The sequence below is a fragment of the Meriones unguiculatus genome, chromosome 1, assembly GCF_030254825.1.
Source record: "Meriones unguiculatus strain TT.TT164.6M chromosome 1, Bangor_MerUng_6.1, whole genome shotgun sequence".
Taxonomy (NCBI): domain Eukaryota; kingdom Metazoa; phylum Chordata; class Mammalia; order Rodentia; family Muridae; genus Meriones; species Meriones unguiculatus.
In genome coordinates this window covers 144,713,894-144,735,094 of record NC_083349.1, presented here as the reverse complement: position 1 = coordinate 144,735,094, position 21,201 = coordinate 144,713,894, and the positions used below count along the sequence as shown (strand labels likewise).

The following is a 21,201-nucleotide window of genomic DNA, read 5'->3' as shown; positions in this document are numbered from 1 at the left end:
GGTGTTAATTTTTATTCTTCCAAACAAGGTGTCAGCTAACCCAGACTAGTCTCAGACTCAATTTCTAGCCAGTGAGGATGACCTTGAACTCCTGATCCTGCTGCCTCCACCTTCCATGGCCAGGATTATAGGTGGGTGCCATCATGGCGAGTCTCACTTCGTAGCCCAGGCTGGCTAAAATCTTCAAACCCTCCTGCCTCGGCCTCTCAAGATCAAGAATAAGATATGGCCACCGTACCCAACAGTGCCAGGGTTCTTGCAGGCTGTGAACTCCACAGGGCTGCCATGGAGTGATGCTTCCTACTGTGTGCAGAACTGTCTTGTGCTGTGACTGCCCAAAGGAGGGATTTGGGGAACACCTATTGACCAAATATAGATCCACCCACCAGTACCCCAATAAGGGGTATGTCCAGATGTCTGTAAAAGCAAATGGCAGCAGAAGGGCTCGGACACAGCACTCAGTGAGACACCAGCCAGGCTTCCTAAGTTTTGGTCCAATGAAGAACAGTCCTTGCCATGCCTCAGGCCCTGAGGATGGGAGGGTCCCGTAAGAAATGCCAACTGTAGCCTGTACTTCTGTCCTGGGAAGGGGGAGCTGCAGCTCAGCAAGAGAGTGCACATGACCCCCTGGCCCTGCCCTCAGAGTAAGGGACCTTCCCTGTTAAGACTCAGCAGGGTGGGAGGCAGGTGGAGCACGAAGGAACCTCGGATGGTCCTGTGTCCATTGCGAAGTACCTGGTACGGACTCAGATGGGTCCTTGAGGCTAACACTGCAGAGCCAGCCAGGATTCACTCTGCCCTCTGCGGCCCAGGTGAATGAGTACAGGCCCTACTCCTGTTTCTCCACTGAGGATGGCGGCCTCTGCACCCATACACAGGTTTGGTAGTGCCTCCTGTTCCAGGTCTTGCCTGGTGGCATGCTGCTGGCTACAGGGACACCAGGTACTTGCTCTTGGCCGGCAGCCTCATGAGGAGATGAAAGGGTGTTGGGAGTACGCTTGCAGGGCAGTACCGTGTGTTTGGGGATGTGTGCCACGGGGTGTGTGCGGAGGAGACAACACTAGTGGCTCCCTCCTGCCTTTCTGTGTGCTCTGATGATCAGGTTGTGTGACTTTGTGACATGGGGCAGTGCAAGCCCAGGCTGTCAGGGTCGCACAGCAGATGCCTCCACCCACTCTCTGAGAGAGAAGTCAGCTCTGGCTGGCAGGCACACACCACCACTAGCTTAGGCAGCGCAGGGTTAACCCAGGGCACTGCTCTAGTTAGTATTAAGTGATGGACGACCCCAGACCCCATTTGCTGCCATGCACCGCCAGGTCTCTCGCAGACTGGGCCAGTCGCACGTTTCAGGCAAGGAAGGCTGAGGACATGCGGTGGTTGAGCTTAAGTTAAACACCCATATGAATTTATTAAATCCAGACTGTGTTAAAGGGTGGCGTCGGGGAGCGGGGTGGTCAGGGGATGACGGACAAGATGATGGAAGACCACAGGCGTCCCACAGAAGAGCCCTGGTCCCTTCCCCGCCTGGCCCACCCTCGGCGCCATATTGGCTTCACCATGATTCCCGATGGTGCTGGGCTGGCAGGGCGAGATGTCTGCAAACACACAACAGACGGACAGACAAGACGACGGATGGTGCCTCCACATACACAGCCAGCCCTGGCCTGCCTGGCCCCACCTCACACACTGGCCCTGGCCCTAGGGGGCCTCCTGCTGCCCTGGCCTGATCTGTCCAGGAAGAGGGCGACAGGGAGGGGAGGGGTGGGGAGGGGCCAGGGAGGTGGGTGGTGGTCACCAGGAGCAGATAAGGGGGACCCAATTGGCTAATCCTTTTTCTTGTCCTCTGCTGGCTTTGGAGGGGCTTCCTGGGGTTGGCTGGCAGTGCAGGCCCCAGGAGCAGCCTTTGGGACTGTGGAGGCATCCTCTCCAGTGACAGCCGTGCTGGGTGCAGGTGTGAGATCCCCTGCTGCGGTGGACGCCTGGGCTCTGGACGCCGCTGCTGAGACGTCCTCTCCACTCATGCCGAACTCATTCACACGGGTGGGGTCGACGCGGTAGATCCACCGTTGGTAGAGGTATATGAAGAAAACCACGTCTGGGGGAAGGCACCATGTGAGAAACGGCACTTCCCGCCAGAGAATGAGGCTCCCCCCAGCCCACAGCATCCCTGTACCCTGTGTCCCTTGGTTGGGCCTCACCGTCCCGCAGGCAGCCAATCCGATACATGACAGGCATCTTGATGACAAAGGCAAACAAGTCATCAATGAAGGTGTTGAGGGCCTTGTAGGTGAGCATGCGCCATGGCAAGTGGGCCACAGACTTGAGCTTGTAGTTGATGAAGAGCTGGGGTGTCATGGTGATGAAGCCTGTGGGGGGACAAAGGGCACCATGACCAGCCACCCTGACTCACTCTGCTCCTCCGGCACAGCCTACCCCAGGCCTTTGCATTCTCTCTCCAACAATTCTGTTTTGTTGTTTCTTAAGACAGGATGTTAGGATATAGCTCAGGATGGCCTTGACCTCAGAGACCCTACCTCACCTTCCCAACCTCTAGAGTTCCCCTATCTTTATGTTGTCCCTCCTAGTCACCTTTGGGGACTCTTGAGGCATCCTTTCCTAAGAGTGATTCCTAAACCCCACCTAAGTTCGCCCTTTATTATTCTGCCCTTGCCTCTGCTTACTACTCACAGTGAGTACCTGGCTTCTCTTTGCACTTTGGGGTCCCCATAACACACGAATTCCTCGCTGTAGACCTCGCCAGAAGCCTTCTTAGGGCTCCCTATTCCCATGCCCCCCCACCAATGGGTGGGCACTGTCTGGACTGATCTGCCTCCATGCCTGGCCAGTGAGACCCAGGACAGGGACTGGCGGCCATGTTCCCTGAATCATGAGAACATGGCCCTGAGACGTGCTGCTGTCACCCGCCCTATGGGTGGGGGCAAAGGTAGGCCTGGCAGGCAGCCTCAAGGCCTACAAGAATGATTGGCCTGGGACAATTCGGGCAGGCCCTCCAGGCAGGGCACAGCTAGGCTGCTCACCAAAGGTCAGCAGGAAGCCGTAGAGCATGCTGAGCACCCACGAGTACCAGCCCTTGTGCTCCAGGTACAGAAGGCTGTAGACGGCGTAGCAGCCCAGCAGCGGGAAGAGGATCCATGACAGGTACCGGAACGCCATCTGTGTATGGGGAGGGTCACAGAACGGGCTGGGGCTGGCTCTGCAGGCCCTGTTCAGTGGCCCTACTCTTTGTCTTCATCCACCCACACCTGGTCCAACAGGCTGGGCCAGGGGAATTTCCAGGTGGCTCTGGGAATTCTGGACTCGGCCAGGAAGTAGATGTGGCAGGCGGGGAACACAGGGTGTGATATGGGCCTGGCAGTGATAGCAGCACTCAGGACCAGTGGCCCAGTCTGCTTCATGAATTTGGGTGCTGTCACCACCCCAAGGCAATGGGGTCACTCACATCATCATACACTTTGGTGGAAGACTCAATGTACGTGGACTTGTCTTTGAAGGTTAGGCAGGGGAAGATTCCTGCCACTCTGTGCTCCTGGTCCAGCTGTAACCGGGAAGGAGGTCAAGGTCAGCTAGGACCTGGCTCTTGCCACTCCCCAGCCAGAAACTGGCCCTGCCCTTCCTCACTCTTCCCAGTTCCCCTGCCCTAATATGACCCCAAAAATCCCCTGCTGTGAAAATCCCCTAGGTCCTGGGAGCCAGACAGGCGTTGGGAAAGCCCCAGAGACCAAGGCAGGGCCTGGCTGAGCAGGCGACCCTCTTCCCACCCGGCAAGCAACATGGTGCCCGACTCACCCGGACATCCATGACCTTGGTTATCTTCCAGAGGTCAATGAGGACCCCGATGAAGACGCTGACTTGTACCACGAAGTTGGTCTCATTGTCCAGGATGTAAAGGAGAACCACAAAGGACTGGAAGACGCCAAAGAAGACGGAGCGCACTGACAGGCCCTCCAGGGACTGACGACTGTTCCAGAACTGAATGTCTGCAGAGGGTGTGGGCACAGGTGATCAAGCAGCCTTCCCTGGGCACACTTTCTCCCAATAAAAGGCACATGGGGCCCTTTCCATGGTCACATGGGACAGGAACACCAGTTCCCTGGGTTTACCCACTTGTGAGGGTAGGACACCAAGTTAGCTGTGACCATACAATCTTGCACGGTAGAACCTGGGGAATACCAAGTCAGTATCACACAACATCACCCTAATTCCCCTGGACAGGAAGATCCAGGGTGTGTTTTGGGGATCTTCTCTTTTAGCCTCCCAAACTGTGAGCTATCCTTGGGCACAGACAAGGCCTGGTCTCCATGTAAATACCTGGGGGACCCGAGTTCACTATATCCCTCTATTTCCTGGTTTCCCTGGTGCCTGGATTAGAGGTCAAGCTGGACCACAGTATACAGGGGTCCTGGCACTCGTGATCCAGGAGCATGGACCCTGGCACACACCCCACTCACAAGTTCACCCATGCCCTAAAATGGTGGGGAAGGGTCTGGAGACAGGACTCTGGAGGCCAAGTGGACAGAATCCCTTCCTGGATCAGGGGGCACCTGACAAGGGTAAAGCTGAGCTCATGCCTGCGGCTGCGCATGTGCGGCAACACCTATTCCTCACTAATCTCCAGCTCTGCTGCGGTTTTGTGGTCCTGGGGATAGGTCCAGCACCTCACAAATGCTAGACCAGCTCTCCCTCTGCTCTGTGCAGAGGTAGGGGGCATGGGAAGCTCTCCATGTAAGGCCTTCCAGGAGAGGCCCCACTGAGTGCTCAAGTTTGTCCACTATATTCTGGATGGCAGTTTCCACTGTGCACCGTCATCATGATAGGGGTGCCATCACTCCTGACAATTCCAGGAGCTTCAGGGCCCCCCCAAACCCCCATGCTCTGGGCCCCAGTCCTAGAAGCCGACGGCCGTTGGAATGACTGCCACAGCAGAGCTGTGTAGTCCAGCAGTTTCATTCACTAGGCCTCTGCCTCCTCACCTCAAGTTGAACATAGTGATGGGCTGTTCCAGAACTGAGTAGCTGCATGTTGGGGCCACCCTGACGGGCAGGGTGCTGGGAGCAGCCCCGGGGCTTCCCTTTCTCTTGGCTTTGGAGATCCCCACCCTGCTTCCTGGTGGTGTCACCCTGGCTGTGGCCCAGACAGCAGGCCAGCCCCTCCCTCAGCAATGTGCCTGGTGGGGTCACTGTTGCTCCCCAGCCCATGAGGTCTCTAAAGTACAGTGAGAGACCCCAGGTGGCGGGAGGAAACAGGGAGCAAATACTTCCTCTGCCAGTTGCCTCAGTGTCCCAGGTCCCCATGCCTACCGTTTTTGAAAGCTAGGAACTCAAAGACACTGTGGACGATGGAGACGATGATGGTGAGTGCCAGCAGGTACGGGCTGGTCTCCAGCAAGGCCACCTGAGGAGAGGAGCCTGTGAGTACTGTCCTGTCCCTGCTGTGCCGCCTCACTTCCAAGAGCCATTCCCCACATGTCCCTTGGAATCCCAGGGAGGACCTGGTAGGACTTCTACAGACCTGCTCTAGGCTCTAGGAACCATCAGAGAGAGTGAGAGAGAGGTAAGGGCAAGAGAAAACAGGCCAGAGGAGGGCATGGGAAAGGGAGCTAACACAGGAGACAGCGAGAGCAACAGGGAAGAGCAGTGAGGAATGAAGCCCAACTGCAACCCGGCCCAGACAAGCCGGCCCAGCTTCAGAGTAGAGATGATAAAGGAGAAGACAGGAAGGGACTTAAAGACACGGGGAGAAAGTAGCAGACTCGAGTCAGGGAGCCAGGGATGGTACAGACAACCGGCAGAAAGCTGGGAGCCAGGTCCCTAGTATTAGCTAAGGTTGGGGACTCACTTCCTGCCCACTGCTTGGAAGGGGGCCTAGGCAGTTGTGAATCCAGGTCTGGGGGAGCACTGAGTAGGATTCCCTACTTCCCCTTGGCCCGTGGCCACCCTGCACACCTTCACTGAATCCTGCTCCTCATCCGATTGCTCATACAGTTCGTCACCTAAGAAGTTCCAGGGTGACTTGGTACTCTGCGCAGCATAGAGCTGCCAGCGCCACAGTGACAGCGGGCAGAAGGAGACGCGCAGTGGAAGGCTGGCCAAGCTCTCATTAATGGGGTAGTAATCCTTCTGCAGGTTCCAGTAGTCGTTGAAGTAGATGATGGGGTAGTAGTCGCCACTCACGGCATCAAACTTCACATCTGTGGGCACATGGGGCGGGCATTGCTCAGCCTGGCCAAGACAACACATAGCATTTCTTGACTGTGCCACGAGGAGCAGGGGAGTCCCTTGACCCCAATGGAAAAGATGCAGTGGCAAAGGGAGTGGGCCTGAATGAAGCCACTGAAGCTTCTGTCCAGAACAGCTAACCCTGGTGGCCATGTACCCCAGCTCTGGAGGAAACAGTGAGAAAGCAGGTGTGAATGACACTCAGGGCAGGTCTGCAGCCTCAGTCCCACCCAGTGGCCAGTCCTTGGCTCATGAGGGATGTGGGAAGGAGGGGACAGAGGTGTAAAGTGGTTAGGAGATGTGGAACGAGAAGGGTCTCTCACAGATGGGGCTGGGCTTACACTGGTCCAGTGGGGGAGGCACACTGCCCTTCACCCATGGTGTGTGGTCATCCACGATGTTGATGGTGATGTTGGGGTGCCAGTGCGAGATCACTTCCACAGGGCCATAATCCTCAGCCCTCTGTGGGGAGACGGGAATGAGCAGTAGGCCTCCGGCAGGCAGCAGCCCCATAAATACCACTGCTCATGCCCTCCCATGACAACTGGGGCAGAAGAGCAGCCACTACCACCATAACTGGTAAGCACATGCTAGTGTCTACTGCCTATGAAACCTCACACCAGACTTGCATTGGGCCATCCTCCTCCTCCTCCTCACCTGAAAGCAAGAGAGAGGCTCATGGAGGCAGAGGCAGGCTGATCACCAGCAGGACAAAAAGCCCAACCCAGAGAAAGCACCTCGGCAACCCCTGTCATAGGGTGGCCCTATTTCATTCTGGGACCATGCCTCCAGCCCAGAACCACAAAGGAAAGCTGTGTGCCTTCAGAGATATGCCTCGGCTTGCTCAGCCCACTAGAAGCCACAGAGCCCATTAAGCCCACAACTGCCCCAGCTACGGTCTCCAGTGCCTGCTCTGTGCAGGAGCATGGTGGAGAGCCAGCCTTACATCTGCTGCCTCTATAGCTTGGAGCAAAGGTCCCATCTGAATTGGACTCATGGCCAGACCTACTCCCAGGGCTGCTGGGGCTGACCTTGTCTGCAGCTCTTCCTGCCACAGTGGCCGAATCCCTGAATTCCAGGGAATGGCACAGAGGTGGCAACCACTTGGCCTGACTGAAGTTTGTGTGCAACTAGGTGATACCATGAGCCCCAACAGCCCTACTTGTGTTTACCTTGATCATTTCAGGGTCTGCTTCTGTCTCTCCTGTCAGCAGGTTCTTAGTCTTCTGAAATCGCCTACGCTTGTACTTGTTGATCACTGCAGGCAGAGTGCGGTGAGTGAGGCCTGTGAATACTTCAAAGCCTGGATCCAGAATGCCCTCCCTCGGCAGCTGTGTCCTGACCTTCTGCTCATGATCACATCAAATGGAAAGTCTCAACCACTCCCTAAATTTCAGGGAACCATCCATTATCCCACCTTTCCAGAGTCACCCTGGCAGAAAGCAGAGCCTCCCTTCTCTAAAACCTGCTTGGCCACACCCTAGGCCAGCAGGAGACATCCATCTACCTGGACCACACACCAGACCATTGCTCCCTTCCTCAGGACCTCCTCCTGAACGGCTGTGGCCACTTTGTTTTTCTGTGTGACCTAGGCTGGCCCCAGGCTTGAGGTAATCCCCCTGCCTTAGCTGGGATGGCAGGCATGAGCCACTTCACTGGCTCCACCCTCTCCTAGGAGGCAATGCAGCCCCTCTCCTGTACCGTCTAATTCCACCACTGCACAGGGCCACCCACCTCCTGTCCACCCGTGTGCTCAGGGACACCCCACTAAATACATGCTCACACATGGCAGCTCAGAGGACGAGGCCAGAGAAGGTCTGGGACCAGCAACGTGAGAAGCCAACACAAGAACTCTGATGCTGTGAATCCCCAGCCACAGGTGGACTCACTTCCCCTTGCTAAGGTCAGGCTAGCCAGGGTTCCCACCACCCTGCCCGAGACTAGAGCAAAGGGCCGACCACGCCCTCTCAATTTGTATGCTACTAGCTCTTATTCATGTTAAGAAGCAAAACTGCCTGCTTTGCTGGACCTAGTGGTGCAAGCCAGTAATTCCAGGTAGTTAAAGGCTCAGGCAAACAGGTAAGAGTAAATTCAAGGCCATACAACTTAGTTAGACCCTCTCAAAATAAAATCAACAGCAGCTGGTAATATGGCTTGTGAGTGAGACCACTGGAGTGCAAGTATATAAATACAAGAAAACCACTTAAATACATAAAATCAAATAATCTAACAAAACAATAGTAGCTGAGTATAGTGGCATAAGCCTTTAATCCCAGCACTTAAGAGGCAGAGGCAGGAAGATCTCTGTGATCTTGAGGCCAGCCTGGTGACTTACAGGACAGCCAAAAAAACACAGAGACCCTTTCTCAAAAAAACAACAACAAAATTTTAAAACAATGATGAAATGGGCTTAGGACTGTCAGTGGTAGAGCCCCTGCCTAGAATTCCCCAGTGAGGGGCTGGGGTGCAGATGAAAGCACAGCACTTGTCTAGTGTGTGAGAAGCCCTGGGTTCCACCCCGAAGTGGCAGACAAAAACAAGAAGACGTGCCCTGCTGAGCTGCCCCATTCCATCCCAAAAAAGGGAAGAGAAAACTGGCCAACACAGAGCTATGGGCTAAGATCCTAGCTCTTATCTCCTGCAAGGTAAGGGCTGCTGGTTAGTTAAGGCCAGTTCCCTGGACCTCAGTGACTACAGGGAGGACGAGAACAGAGCCCACACTTCATGGCTCAGGCTGGTTGCTCCTATGATGCCAACATCACCCCATCGTTTCTCTGTGAAGTAAAGTAGGCCTGATGTTCAGGTGGGCAGCAAGCAGCTCAAGTGGGTAGCTCAGAGAACAAACTCTAGGGCCATGCTCCAGGGAGGGAGAAGGCTGTAAGCCCTCAGGAGTACAAGGGACAGGCAGAGCTAACAGAAACAGGACAGAGATGGAACACGGACACGCACACAGCACCTATTTGTAGTTCCAGTTTCAGAGGGTCTGATGGCCTCTGACCTCTGCAGGTACCAGGAACGTACATGGTGTATATGCTTGCATGCATGTGTAACGCACACACAAAAATCTGAAATCTTAAGACAGACTGTAATAAGAATCCTCCCCAGTCCCATAGGAGCAGAGAAGCCCTGTTCTGGAAGGCCAAGCTTTTCATTTTTTTTTTTTTTTTTCAAGACAGGGTTTCTCTGTGCAGCCTTGGCTGTCCTGGACTCACTTTGTGACCAGGCTGACAGCGATCCACCTGCTTCAGTCTCCCCGAGTGCTGGGATCAAAGGTGTAAGCCACCGTTCCCCACTAAGGCCAAGCTTTTAAAGCCACTCCATCCAGCATAGGGTCACAGGTACTGGTACAACTGGGCATAAGCATGAGTGTGACACATAATGACTCTGACACTTGTTGCCCCAAACAATATAAAGTATCATATTTGTTCTTTTCCACAGTCCCATGATGAAATAATGTTGAATTCAGTACTATTACGTTGCTTTGCTTTTTTTCTTGGTGTGCGGTGTTGTGCCTGTGTGGGGAGTGTTGTGTGTAGGTGTGGGGCACGTGGAGGCCTAAGAAAGACATCAGTTATTTTTTGTATTCACCAATACAGAGCTTCTTCCTTGAACTAGGGCTTGCTGGGCTGCCTTGGCAGTTGACACAGATGCTGGGGACACAGACTCTGGTCCTCACTTTGACCACTGAACCATCTACCTTGTTACTGTTTTTGAGATGTGGTCTGGCTACACGACCTGAAACTTACTATTTATCCCAGGATGGCCCTGAGTGTGAGCACCATCAACCCCCAAGCCTGAAAAGTGCTGGGATTAAGGTACTTACTACCAGGGTGACTCAGTACTTTTCTGACAGTTACTATTATTAATCAGGTGGTTTATTTACTTCCCTACCAGAGCTTCTGCAGCAGGCAGCTGTAGGCACCCATCCCCATGGACAGAGCTGCCCCCAACCTTAATCACTAATCACGGGCCTTTACTGTCTGGTCCTCCTCCACCCTCCAGTGATGGAATCACAGGCATACACCACCACATCTGGTTTGCTGCATAAAGAATCCACAGCAGGGCTTCCTGCATGATAAGCAAGCACTCTGCCAACTGAGCCCCAGCGGCTCTTTCAAGCCCACTGCTCCTTCCCTCCAGTCCAGCCAGGCTCTGTGATGGGCGCCTTCTGCTCAGCTGTTCTGAGTATCACCTGCTCTTTCTGATCTGTTTGCTCTTACTGGAGCATCTCCCTGAGAAACCCAGTATGACTTCACACTCAAAGCCCTGCTTCCCCCTTAGCCCTTGGCTCCCCAACTATGATTCCCGGCTTGCACCACACCCAGATTCTCCTGCTCTTCCCGGCAGGCTCCTGGGTGTCCAGAAGCCAGGAAGAGATGAGTGGGGCCAGTACCTGTCTCAATCCCTAGTCCCAGAGCATAGGGCTCCTGCCTGCTCTACAGGACCTGAGATTCTGTGTGCCACACTCTAGTCAGGGTCCAGTGGGATCAGAAGGGAAGGAGCTTACTTCGGGACATGTGGACGGTGGCAAGCCGGCGGTATAGGGCCTTCTGCCGGGGGTCTGGGTGGAAACCGCTCTTGGTGAAGTAGACATGGATATAGATGGAGCCATTCTGTTGTACACTCTGCAAGAGAAGGCAGCCAGTGAGTGGAAAGTAGAAAATGCCAGGGCTGCACACCTGCCTACAGCAGCCTCCACCTCCAACTCTCTATTTACCAAGGACTCAGGGCAGTGGGCAGCTGACTGGTTCTGCACAAACACTGGAGCAAAACAGACTGAAGACTGGGTCCCAGCTGGACTGGACACTGAGAGCTGGCCCCGGCTTCTGTTATGGACTCTGTGCCACAACTGTGGGATGAAGGCCATCCCAGCATTGCAGCAAGGACTGCAGAGCAGCCAGCGGAGGAGCTTGCCCACTGGCCAGTCCTGCTCTAACATGTCATGGAGCACCACTCTACACTAATGGGTTAACAGCAACAGCACCTCAGCCCTGCAGCATGGCAGGGTCACAATACGACCCTGCTGTGCTGATGAGCCTCTGGGCCCACACCCGATGGTTAGAGACAGGCTGCAAGGGAGTCAGAACACAGTTTTCTGAAAGCCAGCTGTGGCGGTGCTTCTAATTCCAGCTGAGGCTGGAGGATTGAGAGTTTGAGGCAAGCCTGGGCCACAAAGGAAGACCTTATAATGATAAAACAAAACAAAACAGAAAGTAAGCAGTCTGTGAGCCCATGACCCTCTCTCCTACTCCATGTGCCACCCACCACTGCTCCTCTATCCACAGCCTTCCTTACTCCCAACTTTTCAGGAATGGGAGCTTTAAGGGAAGGTGGCAAGGCTGTGAAAGGGGGAAGAAAGGAAGGTCTGAGCTGAGTTTGCTGTCCTGACTGTTAAGCAGAGCTTGGCCCACACTGAGTCCTGCCCTCCAAGTCCACCAGGTATTTCTTGGAGATGTGACCTGAGTCCCCAAGACTAGCTCATTGGTCCCCCATCCTTTTCTGAACCTCAAAAAATGGCCACAGCATCACTAGAGTCACAAGCTGTGTTTGCTCACTTCCAGCCATTCAGTGGTGGGGTATCTCTTCCCCATTCCCAAAGCCTGCTGGGTATGAAGGACAGGAGCTCTACCACACCATGAACTAACATACACACTGGCTGTAGCTGCAGTTCTGGGCACAGGCCTGTAGTTTCAGTCATTCAGGAGAATGGGACAGGAGCTCACAGTCAGTGAGCCCCTCCCTATCTACATGTAAAGTAAAAAAAGGCTGAGGTCAGGTGTGATAGCACACTCTATGAGCCAAACAGTTGAAGTCAAAACCAGCTTTGCCAGGCAGTGGTGTCTGATACCTTTAATCCCAGCACTCTGGAGGCAGAGATAGGTGGATCTCTCTGAGTTTGAGGCCAGCCTGGTCTACAGAGCAAGTTCCAGGACCACCAGTGATACACAACGAGAACATGTCTCAAAACAATAAAACAAAACAGATTCAAAAACTAAAATCCAAGGCAGGGGATCTATCTCAGTTGTACAGTATTTATGTAGCATGCAAGATAGATGCTCTAAGTTCAATTGCCAACAATGAAAAAAAAATTGCTGTTTGCATATGGCCAGTCCTCTGCTGGACAGCGATGCGATACGGAAATTGCAAAGCCCAGCTTTACCCTCCTAGGTTTCAAGGACTCGTGAAAAAGATCTGTGCCTAAACAGAGGACCCAGCATGCCTAGCCTGGGCTATAGAAGCCCAGCAGACTGTGAAAATCCAGAACATATTCAAACAAGGTGAGGGATTCTTCCTGGAGGAGGCAGACAGAGCCAGGGAGCAAAGTGAATTTCTCAGTAGTTATTGCTCCTGGAAAGCCCCCAAGCTGCTGCTAAGCCCAGGTTCATCTATCGCACAGACAGCAGATGGCGACAGTTCCACAAGACAGGGACAGTTACATGGGGCAATAATAGCTGCTTTTGTTCAAGACAGGTCTCCCAGAGTTCACAGCCTGGTCTGAACCCATGATAGCTGTCTGTCTCAGCGGTCCGAGTATTGAGAATATAGGGGAGAGCCACCACACTGAGCTGCCACACTTCTCAAAACTATGGGTAACGGAGGTTTCCACATATCAGTCTGGCTTGGGTCTTGCACAGCAAATGCCCATCACTGTTCATTCGTATAAGCCTGAACCGAAGCTGTTTGGCACTGCCTGCTAAGCAGGCCCTGCAGGAAGACTTAGTGATGGCTGAAGGGCTAACGGTGGCTGGGAGGACCCAGACGGGACGAGGGTGGGGCGGTCTCGGGGAAGCCCAGGAAGACCTGCCTGCGGGATGTCAAGCTCTGCGAAGTGTTCGTAGCAGCCGTCTGAGTTCTCTCCGCTGGTCCAGTCACCGTACACCAGGTCAAGCTGCTCCCAGAAGAGTGCTGAGGTGGCGTTGAAGTCTGTGAAGTGCTCGTGCTCTGAGATGTACACATGCAGGTTCTGTGGGGAGCAGGGGGGAGTTGGGGCCATTTGTGGTCAGGATGTGTCAGAAAACTGGTAAACTAAACTTTTGTTTATGACATATGCTGGCTGGCCCTGAACTGTCACACTAAGGAGCCCCAACCTGTCAATAATGAACTTAAGGACAAGGAAAGCAGGCTCATCAGGGACGGCCTCCCATTTGGAGCTGTAGAAAGCTGGGACAAGGAAATTAAGTGCCTATACCCCAGAAAGGGACACAAGCTTGGGGCACCCTCTCCTACTCTCCCCATCCCAGGGATCCACTAGTCAGTGGTGGCCTGCTGACAAGCTAGGAACTGCAGCAACAGAGCATGGGCCTGAGAGAGAGAGGACAAAGGCTGGCTGTACTCTTAGCTCAGGAACCTGGGCTGATCCCGGCACCCTGTCACCAACAACCAGGAAGGCCACACACGTTTCTGAAAGAAACACCCAGGGACCCTGTTGCAAAAGGTGCACAGCAACTGGGAAGACAACTGCATGAGCTCCCCAGAGTCCCATTTTTTCCATGTCCCTCGGGTGGCACAAGTCACCTGCACTGATGGACTAGAGCATCTGGTCCCACATGTCCACAGCGCTGACAGCAGCCAGGACCTGTCCCACCCTGCCTGTCTCCCTCACATCTCTGTCTCTGCCCCTCAAGATGCTTCCCACCCAGCGTTACCATTAGAGTGTCTTTAGGGAACAGGTTGCGGCTGGCGACTCGTGGGGCCCCTCCGGGGCCTGACTGGTCCTGAGGGGATGGCCCTCGGCGGAACCAGCTGCTGATGGCCCAGATGATGAAGATCCTGAGGAAGGAAGGAGAACAGGTAAAACCTACACTCCGTGCTGGAGTCCACTGTATCAGCCTCCAAATCCATCTCCTACTTTCTGAGGTCTGAGGTGGCTGAGAATTCGCTGGTGGGGATAGTGAAGACTCTTTCGGGACCGAGGTTCAAGAAGACCCATACAAGTGGGCTGTCACCCACACAGGGCCTTGCCACCTCCAGGACCTCACATCATTCAAGGGCCACAGGGCTTAGCCACACAAGCTCAGAGCTGTCTAAGGCAGTCAGACACCCCAGCCCCCGGAGGCCTAACAGAGATGCAAAGGATCTAGAATCTTCCCACCATACTTAGGAAAGGATTTCCATATGCAGGAAATCTTAGTGCAATGACTTTCTAATTTCAATTGCAATAAAAAAGTGAGAGGTAATGGTTAACCTTTTCAGCCATAGAAAGGCAGGTTTTGGTAGTGCTGCTGTTTTTCTGTGGTACTAGAGACCCAACTGAGGCTTCTCACGTGCTAGCCAAGTGCTCCACTGCTGAGCCACACCTCCAGCACCTCCACACCTCCAGCGGGTACTCCAGGTAGATGCTCTGCCACTGAGCCAAGCCTCAAGTCTCTCACTGGGGACTCTAGGCAAGTGCTCTACTATGGAGCCAGGGCTTCAGCCCTGCCCTGGTGGGTTCTAGACTTTGGCACTCAACAATATTCCCAGCCACCTCCCCGAGCCCAAAGACAGGGTTTCTCTGTGTAGCCCTGGCTGTCCTGGAACTCACCGAGTAGACCAGGCTTGCCTCAAACTCACTGAGATCTGCATGCACCACTAGTGAACCAGGATTTTATTAAATTGTTGAAGCTGGCCTTGAACTTGAGATTTCTTCACCTTGAATCATCCAGCTTGGACAACATTTTCAAACTCACTCTCCCAGTCAAAAAAGCCAAAGGGCTTGATAAAGCTAAGTATCTTGTGTGGGACACACCTGTGATTCTAAGACTTGAGAAGTGGTGACAAGAGAAACAGGAGTTCAAAGTTATCCTTGGCTACACCGTGAGCTCAGGGCCAGCCAGAGTGATGTGAGATCCTGTCTCTAAAACATAAAAAAATTAAAACTACAACAAACAACAAACAAAACAAATAACAAAACAAAACAGGTCAGACAGATGGTTGAAAAACTGTTATGAATTAGCCTATGGCTATGTCTGTCATATGTCTTATGTCTTCATTATTAACTGATACAGGAGGGCCCGCTGTGGACAGTACCATCCTAGGCTGGTGGTTCTGGGCCATGTAAGAAAGCTGTACCTAAGCACAGATCTGGGAGTTAGCCAACAAGGATTGTTCCTCCACTGTTTTGGCTTCAGGTTCACACCCTGACCTCCCTCAACATAACCTGGAAATATAAGCCAAATAAACCCTCTCTCTACTCCAAATTTCTCCTATCAGAGTATTTTATCTCAGCAACAGAAAACTGACATCACTTAAAGTCCAGCTCTAAAGGGAGATGACCCTCTCCTGGTCTCAGCACACAGAGAGCCACATGGACTACACATATGAACGCACGCACACGCGCACACGCACATGCACACACACACACACACACACTCTTTCACACAGAACTTTCATTTCATTTTATGTGTTTTATTTATTTTGTTTTTTTGAGACAGGGTTTCTCTACACAGCCCTGGCTGTCCTAGAACTGTGTAGACCAGGCTGACAGAATTTTTAAAAATTAAGACAAAACAAAGAACTAAAATCAGTATGTAAAATGTTTTTTGTTTTGTTTTTACAAAATTACTATAGTAAAAGAGCTATGGGAACAGCATGCAGCTCAGTGGTCAGGAGTGTGCCTGGTATATGCAAGGCTCCAAGCTCCACTCCAGCACCAAACACAATCTGTCCTCCCTCCCTCACTCTCTCCTTCCCCCCCTCCTTGGGCACTCTATCAATACATGTTATATTTGCAATAATACTGACAAGGCTGCACTGGGCTGCCCTATCTCCATCAAAAGAGTCACCCAACTACAGATCAAAAACAGTAGGCTTACTAAGGCTTGGTGACATGCTTGCAGTTCAGAAGGCTGGAGCAGGAGGCCCCTTTGAGCCCAGAGAATTGAGGCCAGTCTGGGCAACACTATCATACCATCTTCTGAAAAAGAACCTAGATTTTGGTTGGGCTGACTGGCCAGTAAGCCCCAGCAATTCTCCTGTCTCTGGCCCCCTCCCACCAGGGTTAAGGTTTCAGACTCATTCGGGCCAGGGATGAGAATTAACTTGGGTGAGGCTGTTTGTTTGTTTGTCTTCAAAAGAGACAAGGTTTCTCTGTGTAGCCTTGGCTGTTCTGGATCTCTGGTGCTCTGTCCAGACTACCCTTAGGCTCACAGACATTCCCCTGCCTCTGCCTCAGAGTGCTGAGCTTAAAGGAGTATGCCACCACACACCCAGCTTCAGGGAAGACTCTTACGCTTTGAAGTGGGGTGTGAAGAACATACACCTTCACCAAGTTGTTATGTCACCACCAGAAATGAGCCTGGCACTCACCCCATGTATGCATTCCCATGTTGGCTGCTCCAGCTATTTCATCAGGGGAAATGTATAGCTCTCAGGGTGGAGCTCAGTGACAGAGCACTGACATGTGCAAGGCCTTAGATTTCAAGCTTTGAAATACAAAACAAGAACAACAACAACAAAAAAAAAAAACCACTAAGAGGAAAAGAACTGAGAGTGATGGCTCAGTGGGTTGTTGCCTCCCAGCTGGGTACCATTAGGGCAGGACTGGGCACAGAGACTTGCCTCTGCCTGTTGAAGCCATGGAGCCCTGGAGTCTGGGGTCTCAGGGGCTACAGCCCAGCTGAGCCATCTGTTCCCCGATGCACACAGCTGACAAAAGTCTGGAATCAGTGCTCTCTGGGGACCCCTGTCACCTCCATGGAAAGCTCCCACTGTAGTAAATACTCCAAGGGAGGGTGTGGGAACAGCACTGCCCGGCTCAGAGACGAGACCAAGGATTCTCAGGCCTCTAGCCTCTGTCCCCATGTGTGAACCAAAGCAGGCTGGACCAGTGCTTTCTAGGGTTCAGGTCCTAATCTGAAGTGCACATGAGGCGTCCGTGCATCACCTCAGGAACCTCTCAGAGGGCTCCTGGGACAAAGAAAGCCCTTCTTCTGTGCACCCAGGCCTACAGAGGAGACTGTCCCAAGGCTTCTCAAATTATTTGAGTAAAACAAGCATGGTGGTTCATGCCTGTGATTCCAACATTTGAGAGGCAAGAGGGCTGATCAAGTTCCAGGCGAGACTAGACTATGGAGCGAGACACTGTCTCAAAAAAGAAAAAAAGGAAAGAAAAAATATACATTAAATTCTCTATTCCATTTCAAATAGCCTTTTTTGAGGGGCTGAGGGGGGTCAAGACTGGGTTTCTCTGTGTAGCCCTGGCTGTCTTGGAACTTGCTCTGTAGACCAGGCTGGCCTCGAACTCAAGAGATCTGCCCACCTCTGCTTCCAGGTTAAAGCTGTGCATCACCACCACCTGGGCAGTTTACATAGCAATTTTTACAATCAGAAGTTCAGAAAGCTTATAAACAAATGTGCATATGATAACTCATAACTGTTAATTCCAGCATTCAGGAGGCAGACACAGATGGATCGCCAAGAGTTTAAGCTAGCCTGGAATACAGTGAGTTCAGTGCTAGTCAGGATTACATAAGTTGCTATGTATCCCACTCAAAAACAACCAAAACAACAACAAAACACACACACACAAAACAAGGGACGGGGCTCTAGTTCAGGGGGTAGAGCACTAACTTGGCGGAGCTGAGGCCCTATGTTTAACCTTCAGTACTGTCAAAAGAAAAATCAAGCCAAGAGCAGAAACACACAGAGGAGGACACACAGGCATGTGCACACACACACACGCAATTTGGAAAGACATGCAGAGAACCCTCTCTCCACTCCTTCTCCAGCTCCACTCCACCATTGTAGGTCAAAGGTGAAGTTCAAATCTGTGGACATCATCCCACCAGAGGGCCACTGGCACACAATCTGTGTAGGGGGCTCTGTGCATCCTTTAATTATCAGAACCTTGGTACTCATCTGTAAATCTGGCACTCAGAGCTTGAGAGATGGCTTGGCTTATCGATTAGGAGCACTGGCTGCTCTTCCAGAGGACCTGAGTTCAATTTCTAGCACCCACAGGGCAGCTCACAGCTGTCTGCAATCCCAAGGGATCCGATATATCATGCAGACATAAATTTAAAGGGAGAGAGAGAGGTGGCTGGGTGCAGTGGCTCACACCTTTAATCTTAGCACTTGGGAGGCAGAGGCTGGCTCTGTAAGTTTGAGGCCAACCTGATCTAAATACAGAGCAAGTTCCAGGACCCCATCTCAAAAAAAAAGAAAGAAAAAAAAGAAAAAAATACGGCATTCAAGAGGTGAAAGCAGGAGGTCATCCTCAGCTAAACAAAACTTTTAAGAGTGTCCTCAACTATGAAAGGCAAAAGACAGAACAAGGGAAAGAGCCATGGTCCTATATACAGCGTCGACTTTAGATTTACTCTACTTATTTTTAAGCTGCACCTCTGTTCCTGTTACTTTGTAAAACACATGCTGAAATGGAAGGTTCTGAGCATCAAATTCATATTGCTCAAACTATATGCATTTTAGTCATTAAACTTTCATCATTTATATGTTTAAGTTGAAAGTATTAAGATTATGTTTAAAACAAATTTTAGAACAAACAACTCACCTGAAGATGAGAAATAAGGGGAAAAATTTCCCCTTAACAAACAAGGGGAAAAATTATCCTTAACTGCATGAAACTTTTTTTTTGTGTGTATAGCCCTGACTGCTTACTGTAGACCAGGCTGGCCTCATAGATCTGCTTGCCTCTGCCTCTGGGCTAAAGGCAAATGCTGGGACCACTCCTGGTCCGCCTGAGTTTAAGACTGCCAACCTTGGGGCTGGAGATATGGTTAGCAGCACTTGTTCCTTTCCCTGAAGATTGGGGTTTGATTCCTGGCACCCACGTGGGGGCTCAAAGGTACCCTTTACAGCTCTAGGAGATCCGATGTCCTTTTTTGATAAATGAATGGAGCTCCAACCAACAGATGTACACTCTTTTTTTTTTTTTTTAAGATTTATTTATTTATTATTTATACAATGTTCTGTCTGCATGTAGACCTGCATGCCAGAAGAAGGCATCAGGTCTCATTATAGATGGTTGCGAGCCACCATGTGGTTGACTGGGAATAGAACTCAGGACCTTTGGAAGAGCAGCCAGTGCTCTTAACCTCTGAGCCACCTCTCCAGCCCCAGATGTACACTCTTGCAAGCACAGTCCTGAAGAGGCTGAGGTGGGAGGATCATGGTAAATTCAAGGTCTGCCTGGGTTGCATAGTAAGACATTGCCTCAGAAAAACAAACAAGTGCCTTCAATTCTAGAACCCAGGAGGCAGGGGCAGGCCAATCTGTGAATTCCAGGACAGCCAGTTAAATGGTGAGGCCCTGTCTCAATAAGTAAATAAATAAAATAAAAATTCAATGCTAGGGCTTGTATAATCAATGGCTCAGTAGATAAAGTGTCTTACTATGCAGGTCTGGTAAACCTATAAAAATAAGAAAACCAGTGCCATAAATTTGTCCCCTGACCTCCACGACAACACATGCGAGACTCCGACCTCACATACAAACAATAAATATAGTAACTAAAAAGAAACTCTCCTAGCATATTTGGGGCCCTCTGTTCACCCACAACACACACACACACGACTTAGGATGAGCCGGTCTGTGAGCTGCCGCCCACACCCACCTGATGTCTGCTGCCACTAAGGAAATGAGCTGCAGAGGCTGGATCAGAGCCCCTCAGAAGGAAGCATCCTCAGCATCAATGTGCAGATTTCCAGATAGGCAGTTAATAAAAAGCACCGGGAGGGCCTGCTGCCCTGCTGGCTGTGAGGAAATGAATGGAAGGACCTGAGTGAGCTGCCTGTCCTGTACCGTGGCTTGGAACATGAAAACAATGAGTGAGCAGGATGAGATGACAAAGGTCTGTGATCCAGCACTCAGGGAGTAGAAGCAAGAGGACTGTCCCAAGTTACAGGCCAGTCCAAGCTACCTACCAAGATAGTTAAAAAATCAAAAAACAGAGAGTGGGGGCGTGAGGAGAAAGGAAAACCTAAGGCGCTTCGCCGACAGAGTGCCTACCTAGACACACAAAGCCCTGGGCTGCTCCCCAGCACTTGGGGGATGAGAACATAGCAGGGCCAGAAGAGGCTCAAAATACACTATACACAACAATCAAAGTGTTACAGGGAAACCGCTGTTATATATAACTAATATATGCTAATAAAAACATTACCTCTAACACTTAAAAAGCAGAGGCAGGGAGATCTCTAGACACGCGAGGCCAGCCTGCTTTACATAGTGAGTGCCAAAATAAAATAAATAATTACGTATTAATTTTTCCTCAAAATAAATAAATGAGTAAATCCTGAGAGGGAGCTGGCAGGATGGCTTAGTCATCCTGACAACTGAGCTAACTCCTCAGGACCCACCTGGTGGGAGACAAGAGCTGACTCCAACTTCCACACGCATACCACAGGATACGTGTATATACACAATCAATCAATAAATGGAATTTTATAAAGTTTGGTTTTTTGGTCTTTAAGACAGGGTTTCTCCCTCTTTGTAAAAGCTCTGGCTGGGCAGGCTCTCTGATCACCTCCCCCTGAAGGGTGCAGCCTTGCCAGGCCACAGAGGAAGATGATTCGGCCAGCCTTGATGAGACCTGATAAGTCAGGGTCAGACAGAAGGGGAGGAGGTCCTTCCCTATCAGGGGACTAGGGAAAGGGCATAGAGGGAGAAGAGGTGGGGAGGACTGGGAGGAGAAAAGAGAGGGGGCTGCAGTGGGGATATAAAGTGAATAAATTGTAATAAATACATATAAGCCTCGACTGTGCCGGAACTCGCTTTGTAGACCAGGCTGACCTCAGACTCAGAGAGGTAACGGACAGGGTTCCATGGCTGGGAGGCCTAGGGCACACACAGCAGGAATGACACCCAGGTTTGGAGTTTCTCTCTTTCACACAGCTTCACACCTGGAAGCCACAGGCAGGCAGTTCTGTCCCACATCAATATGTGACTGGAGATTGCAACAGAGTTCATGAAGACTTGTCACTCTTTGCAGTGGTGGGGAGAGAACCCGGAACCTCATGCATGCTGG

General features: G+C 51.7%; 1 protein-coding gene across 1 annotated transcript in view; it reads right to left on the bottom strand.

The window, feature by feature from the left end:
• Positions 1-1,377: 1,377 nt before the first annotated feature.
• Positions 1,378-21,201, bottom strand: part of Clptm1 (CLPTM1 regulator of GABA type A receptor forward trafficking) — a 31,562-nt gene continuing 11,738 nt past the window's right edge. Inside the window, exons 3-14 of the mRNA XM_021642163.2 lie at positions 13,883-14,006; positions 13,042-13,200; positions 10,744-10,861; positions 7,409-7,494; positions 6,578-6,698; positions 5,964-6,208; positions 5,319-5,412; positions 3,808-3,998; positions 3,461-3,556; positions 3,039-3,174; positions 2,199-2,366; positions 1,378-2,095 (exon numbers count right to left, since the gene is read on the bottom strand). Of these exons, the coding sequence (XP_021497838.1) occupies positions 1,824-2,095; positions 2,199-2,366; positions 3,039-3,174; positions 3,461-3,556; positions 3,808-3,998; positions 5,319-5,412; positions 5,964-6,208; positions 6,578-6,698; positions 7,409-7,494; positions 10,744-10,861; positions 13,042-13,200; positions 13,883-14,006 (1,810 nt within the window). The 3' untranslated portion in view covers positions 1,378-1,823. The remainder of the gene's footprint in view (positions 2,096-2,198; positions 2,367-3,038; positions 3,175-3,460; positions 3,557-3,807; positions 3,999-5,318; positions 5,413-5,963; positions 6,209-6,577; positions 6,699-7,408; positions 7,495-10,743; positions 10,862-13,041; positions 13,201-13,882; positions 14,007-21,201) is intronic.